Source organism: Galeopterus variegatus, unplaced genomic scaffold (genome assembly GCF_000696425.1).
Source record: "Galeopterus variegatus unplaced genomic scaffold, G_variegatus-3.0.2 Scaffold6042, whole genome shotgun sequence".
In the NCBI taxonomy this organism is placed as follows: domain Eukaryota; kingdom Metazoa; phylum Chordata; class Mammalia; order Dermoptera; family Cynocephalidae; genus Galeopterus; species Galeopterus variegatus.
The window spans coordinates 51,060-57,918 of NW_007732153.1; the positions used below are offsets into that span (position 1 = coordinate 51,060).

A 6,859-nucleotide genomic window follows, 5' to 3' on the forward strand; every position below is an offset into this window, starting at 1 on the left:
TGATTTTACAGATTTTATCAAGGACAAGTTTATATTCCATCCTGAATATTTACCTATAGAATACACTCAACAAAAGTTTAACAAATAATTTATACAACAGAGATGTTAAAAAATTCCAGTGTTCACATGCTAGAAGATGTGAACTTAAATTAGCAAGCAGTAGGAATTAAATAATATTTGTTGGAGCGTAAACTGTTCTCGGGTTCTCTACCGCAAAGACTGCTTTATATTCGTTTACTATGCTTAAAAAAAACAAAGGTGAGAACACTTTTAGAGTAAGCAGCGTTTGGCAATCACAACAAAAATCATTTGACAGGGCCAAATTCCAATCCTAGTTCTGCCTTTTAGTAACTGGTTTCTGAGTTACGTGTTCTCATCTATAAAGAGGGATAATAGCGGGAATTGCTGGGAGTGTTAAATGCGATAATTCATCTATCAAGTGCTCAATAAATGCTATAATAATCACAGAAACAAGAATTACAATAAAATAAATCATAGCATTAACGATGGTTACGTATAGATTCTCCAAAGCAGCCCTTCACCGAGCTTGGAGAGTCGGAAGCAGAAAGGGGCCCCAGCTGATTCAGCGGCTGGAAGAGACCTCTAGGCTCAGGTGCGGCTGAAACTACATTTCCCGGCAGGCCCCGGGACAGTGTCTGGTTTCGGTTATTTCCGGGTCTGTCATGTGACTCTCCGGCGGCACCATGGCGGAAGCAGAGGAGCAGGTAAAGGCTGCATCTGTTTGTTGAGCGCCCAGGGGTGGGGAGACGAGGGCGAGGTGGAGCGAGGCCCGTGGAGCTGCGGGGCTGGCTGCCGGAGGGCGAGGCGGACTCGCGGCAGGACGGGGCGCGGCGGTGGAGGTTCCCTCCGGGGTGCAGAGAGCCGAGGTCGGATGCCTGCCCGGGAAGGCACCCGGGAAAGCGCACCGAAACCCCTGGCGTCCCGGAGGCGGCCTTTCCTGGGGCCTGGTATGTGTGGCCCGTGCTGTGTGAGATCTTGGCATGAAGGCAGGTCGGGTTACCCCAGGGACTGACTGACTGTGGGAGGGTTAAGAGATGGCTTGAGTTTTGGGGCCAGGTGACTGAAATTTAAGTTGCTCTCCACCTGAAGTAGGACAGTGAGAGCTGAGAGAAAGTAGATGATGAGTTTTGCTTTGTGTGTGTTGGATTTAGGTTCAGAGCTAGGGCACTGTTGCTGTGCAGCAGGGAGTAAGTGCACCGGTGGCAGGGCCTAGACTCCAGTGCTGGTTCCCTTCTTACTAAATGTGTGACTTTGGGCTACTTATTTAACTTTCATGTGTAAGATGGAGATAACAATGAATAGTACGTCCTCAGAGGGTGGTTTAAGATGGAATGAATTAATACACGTAGTTAAAGTGCTTAGCACTCTTGGGTTCGGTAAAAGTGAAATGGGATTATTGTTGCTGGCAGGACATCGGATGGCAGTGTCCAGTCAGCAACTGGCAATGTGNAATAGTACGTCCTCAGAGGGTGGTTTAAGATGGAATGAATTAATACACGTAGTTAAAGTGCTTAGCACTCTTGGGTTCGGTAAAAGTGAAATGGGATTATTGTTGCTGGCAGGACATCGGATGGCAGTGTCCAGTCAGCAACTGGCAATGTGGTACTGGAGTTTAGGGTAGAAATTAGTGATGGGAATATGAATTATTTTCAGATAGCGGTAATGATAGCCACGTATTAGATGAAATGACAAAATAAAATTAAAACGACAAAAAGAGAAGCAGACCAAGGTTTGGGGTGGGGGGGCATAAGCTTCCATTTCCGGTGTCATTTCACTTTGGTACTGTTTTCCTCACATGCCATGATTGCCTCCAAAAAGTGACTTGATGATGGGCTGCTTAGTATCATGAGATGTTTACCTCGTTCAATAATTTAATTTTTAACCATTTGCAACGTCATTTATTTTCAATTCATAGTGAAGATTTGCCATGTATACATTTTTACATACCAATAATTAAGAAATTTGACCACGAAGTATTTGGTTCGATTGGTCAATGTGATAACAGGAGAATCTCTTACCTGACACTTAGAACCTTCCTTTTCCATTCTGGGCAGGCCAAAGGAAAACACTCATTTAGAACATGTCATTTCATGACTGTCATTGTTCTTTGATTAGTGGTGAGATTGCTTTTTCATATTGTTCATATTTATTTCATGTTGAAATATAATTGTTTCATGGTTTGATTTAAAAGCAAAAAACCAAGTTCCTTATGTCCTTAGGTATAGTGCAGTAGAAATGGAGGAAGTTCCTAGTATTTACCACTGTTTTGTGCAGAAGAAATTTGGCAAAGCTGTCTGATGTAAAAAAAAAAAAAAAAAAAAAAAAAAAAGGCACATGGAAAGTTAGGGATATAATAAGAAAGTTTTACATTTGTACATCACTTTCCTGTTAAAACAAACAGACAAACCCTTTCACATGTATTTGGTCCTCCAAACATAATTCTGTGAAGTAAATGTTTATTCTGATATAACTATATAAGTCAGGTCAAATACCTCTTATGTTCCAAACCTTCCAATTTCACTCGGAGGAAAAGCCAAAGCCCTTACAAGGGTTTCTTATTGGCTTTCCTATTGTTCCTACAGCAAGCATGTTCCTACCTCAGGGCCTTTGCTCATGCTGTTCCCTTTTAAGACCTCTGATATTTACAGGGTTTTTTCCCCCTCGTTTCCTTTATATCTTTGTCTAAGTGACAAAGAGACATTCTTGTTGAGTGAGCCATTCTCTGACCATTCTTTGAAACCTTCTTCCTGCATTATTTTTCTCTATAAGGTTCATCACCATTTGACCTACTGTGTTTTTAAATTAGTTTTTTTTCTTCTGCATATTTTGTGTATTTCTGTATACTCTCACAATTAGAATGTAAGCTCCATCATGACCAGGATTTGTTTACTGCCGTATGCAGGACACCTAGAATATTGCTTGGTACTTAATAAATATGTGTGAAATTACTGAATTTTACAGATAAGGAAATTGAAATTCAGACAACTTGAGTAATTTGCTCAGGTTTATACCTGTAATAAGTCTCCAGTCTTCTGACTCCAAAGCTCAAAATTTTTTCACTAGAAACCTGCCTTTTTAAATATACTTAAGAACACAAATCTAGATTATTTTTTTATTTTATGAAGTAGAATTAGCTTTTTCTTGTTAGTGATTTTCATTAAAGCCGTTATTCCACCTTTGATGCTTTAACATCCAGTATATAGTTAGAGCGGGCGTTCACCTCCCGCTGGTGAGGGAGGTGTCAGTGTTTCTTTAAAAGACCAGAAAGAAGCGTGGCAGAAAGAAGCATTCACAAATTGTTCGGTTTATTTTTTATACGAAAGCTAGTAAATAGTTGTGTCTGCATTATCAGTCCTTTATAGAGTAAAAATGGTTAGGCTTCTCTCACTCTGCTTGATTGGTGCATTTTACATTTCGTAGTAGGAAGCCAAGTAGATGGTAGACCTTTATGATACAACTTTTTGAAAGCTAAAAGTGTTTAAAAGTGGAGTAAATAAATTTGCTAATTGTTCTATTTTGCTGCCCTGAAGCTTTTAGAAAATCATGGCATACTATCTTTTACTCCTGAGTGCTTTAGGAATTGAGATATGTTATTACATGGAATACCATGACAAGTTATAGGTTAGGGTAAAAGAAGCTTTTTTTTCTTGGTACCATGTCCTGTAAATGCAAACAGCCTGTCCAAATGAGTGACACAAAACTAAACCTCTCTGCATTCATTTTCCTGAGTGTCATTTGGTGATTGCTTTTTCCCCCCCAAAATAGTGACATCTGCCCAAAGTGAGTTAACACAATATAAAACAGTTCACAGAGCCTGAAAATAAAGTCACTTTTTGAATATGAATGAAAAAAAAAATTTAAGTCATTGGGAAATTCTTGCTTTTGCCAGATATGGTAGAAGTAGTTCAGAAAAGTAACTACATATATATTTTATAGTTCAAAGAAAGAACTAATACCCTGCATTCTTCCTGGAAATCTTCTAACCAGCAGTTTTACTTTGCTCCAAACTGATTTATAGTTGACCTTCATAATCACAGAAGCCCAATAGTATTTGTCTATACCTCTCTTATGAATAGCATTCAGCTTGATGTCTAGTTGTTTGTATATTTGTCTTATCTCTCCTCCAGATTGCTGAGTCCTCAAGCAGAAGGTCGAGAGCTTACTTATGTCTGTAGTCCCCCCCCCCCCCGATGTCTAGTGCTTTATAGGTACTAGGCATTTAATAAATGTTTAAATGAGTTTATTTGGGGGAGAGAAGGGCTTTCTAAATTGTCTAATTATAAATTAGGTTCAGTAGAATTTTTGTGAAATTATTTTCTCTTGCTGGAAACTTTTGAAAGTTACTAATTCCAGTGTGATGTAGATTACATTCTCTAGATTATTAACTCCTGTCAGCTCCACAGGTAACCTTTCATGTTTCCTTCTCAGCTGCCTGGAGCCTGATCCATTAAAGTATTTGAGCAATCAGACCACCTGTTCCTTGACCAGATAGGAGAATTTCTACTTTGAATTCTCCCTCCACATTTTAGATATTAGGGAAACTCTGTCCTTATCGTTGATCATTTATTGATTATCAGATGGCACATTCATGATCTGTATACCCCCATGTGATTATGAATAAAATAAAAAATCATTGTAGATCATTAATTGATTATCAGATGGCACATTCATGATCTTTATACCCCCATGTGATTATGCATAAAACAAAAACTCAAGTCAACACATTCTTGGGTGCCTCGGTTTTCTTGCCTGTAAATTGGGAACTTTATTGCTCGAGACTCTCATGAGCATAAAATGAGATAAAAATGTTAAAGTGGCTAGGTTGAAATGATTGTCTTATAAATAGGACAAAGATCAATCATCCAACCAGGAATTGGCTTAGGTATGCACAATTCTGTTTTATTATAGTTTGGCCAAGACGAATCTCTTAAAAGCTACGTTACCAATAACTAAAGGAAAAACACAGCTTCATCCAACCAGGAATTGGCTTAGGTATGCACAATTCTGTTTTATTATAGTTTGGCCAAGACAAATCTCTTAAAAGCTACGTTACCAATAACTAAAGGAAAAACACAGCTCAAACAAGATGTTGCAAAAGCACAGGATCACCCACATTTTCAGAGGGCCCACTTTTTGCCATCATGTAACCAAAGTGTAGTCACAAATTAGCTTAACTGTACTTGCTTATTGCTGTATAAGTTTTTCCACTCATCTTCATCTGGGGGTTGGCTGGCAGCTGATGTCACTAGCTGATTAGTAGTCTCCCTAGCCCCCACATCTCCACCTTGGAGAGGGGCACTCATCAGAGCAGGGCTTCTGTGTCTCATGCAGTTCCCATTCATAGCTGCTTGGTCACAGTTGCCTCTTTTTCTTCTTGACGCCTGGTTGTCCTTCGTGTTTTTTGTTAACAAAATGCTTGTGATTCCAGACTCTTATTTTACTCCTACTGAATCAGAACCTGTGAAGATAGAGTGTGTTAGTGGGTATTAGCTAATACCCCAAACTAAGTTTTCATGATTCTAATGCAAAGTCAGATTTGGGACTGGGTCACTGAGCTTGTCCCCTTTTCCACGCTGGGGCAGATGTCCAGGTTTTTCTTCATGTGCGGAATGAGTGTGGTAGCTGAGCCCAGAGGGTTGAGTGGGGTTGGTAAGCTGAGTCTCCCTCCTCCTGCCAGCTCCCCAGGTGCTCCTTCATCTTTCCTACTCCACCAGCCTAGTCTCTGGTGCCTAAAACTGGCCACAGCTCCTTTGAGCTTTTTAAAATTGAGACTCTCTGATACAGGGATATCAAATACATGTCACAAAATATTTCCTTCTTCCTGTGCCCACGTCACATGTTGGAATCTGCCACAGCCCTCTTTCTCATTAAACTCAGCTGGGGTACACAGTTTGTTGGGAAGAGAGAGAAGGTGGCACTTAAGTGTTTCACATCTGTCTCCAGGCCTTGGTTTCTCAGGGCCTGGTCTCTGCTCTGTTTTATGGTCTTCATGCAACACAGAGCCAGCTCAGCCCTCCTGCAAAGTTTGGAGCTGCCCTTCCTCAGGCTACAGCCTGTCATTTCTCCCACAGATTCTGTTTTCTTTCTCCACAGTGTGCACACCCTCAATATTCACAAGTCTTCACAAGTCTGGGAGGTCCTGGCTTCTCTCTCTCCTGCACTGACAGTCTTCCCCATCACCCTCCTGGTCTCTGAGGTCAGCCATGCTGAGTCTTCTCCCAGGCCACTATCATTGAGCCCTGTGCTGACTGTAGGACTGGTGTGGGGGTGGGTCTTCTGAAGCCTGAGGGGCTCTGCTAGGTTGTTAGCATTCTCGTTGAATTGCTGTGTCCTGGTTTTCTGCTGCCTCCCTCTAGCTCCCTTCTGGACTGTCCTGGTGCATGAGCTAAGTTAAGCATCTGTCTAGGGAAAATACACTTGGTATTCCTCATAAATGGAAAGGAAATATACAGAGGAGGCAGCATATTCTTGTTTTAGATTGGCTTCTTATTTCCTGTAATCAATACCAGCAAACATGTTGAGCTGTGCCTACGGTTAGGATACTGGGAGACAAAGAGGCCAGAGCCTTCAGGTTTATCCACGATGTGGATATTAAAAATGATAATGAGTAGGATAAGGCAGTTAATATTGGGTGCTAGCTGACAGGTGTGGGAAGAAACAAAGACCACAGGAGACCGGATCAGGACCTTGTGGCCTAGGTTTGCTGGAGATAATTCTGTGAAGGAGTGAGACCTAAGTTGTGTTGAGAAGAAAGGTTAGGATTTAGAAATAGCTAGTGATTTTCAAACTTCAAACCTCACGTTGGCAATATGAAAATTTAAAACATAGAAACCAAGCT

General features: G+C 40.9%; 1 protein-coding gene across 1 annotated transcript in view; it reads left to right on the forward strand.

Annotated features, from left to right (window-relative positions):
- Positions 1–704: 704 nt before the first annotated feature.
- The window catches only part of VPS41 (vacuolar protein sorting 41 homolog (S. cerevisiae)), a gene marked incomplete at its 3' end in the record, with an annotated part of 191,151 nt that continues 184,996 nt past the window's right edge, over positions 705–6,859 (forward strand). Inside the window, exon 1 of the mRNA XM_008590367.1 lies at positions 705–725. Within this exon, the coding sequence (XP_008588589.1) occupies positions 705–725 (21 nt within the window). The remainder of the gene's footprint in view (positions 726–6,859) is intronic.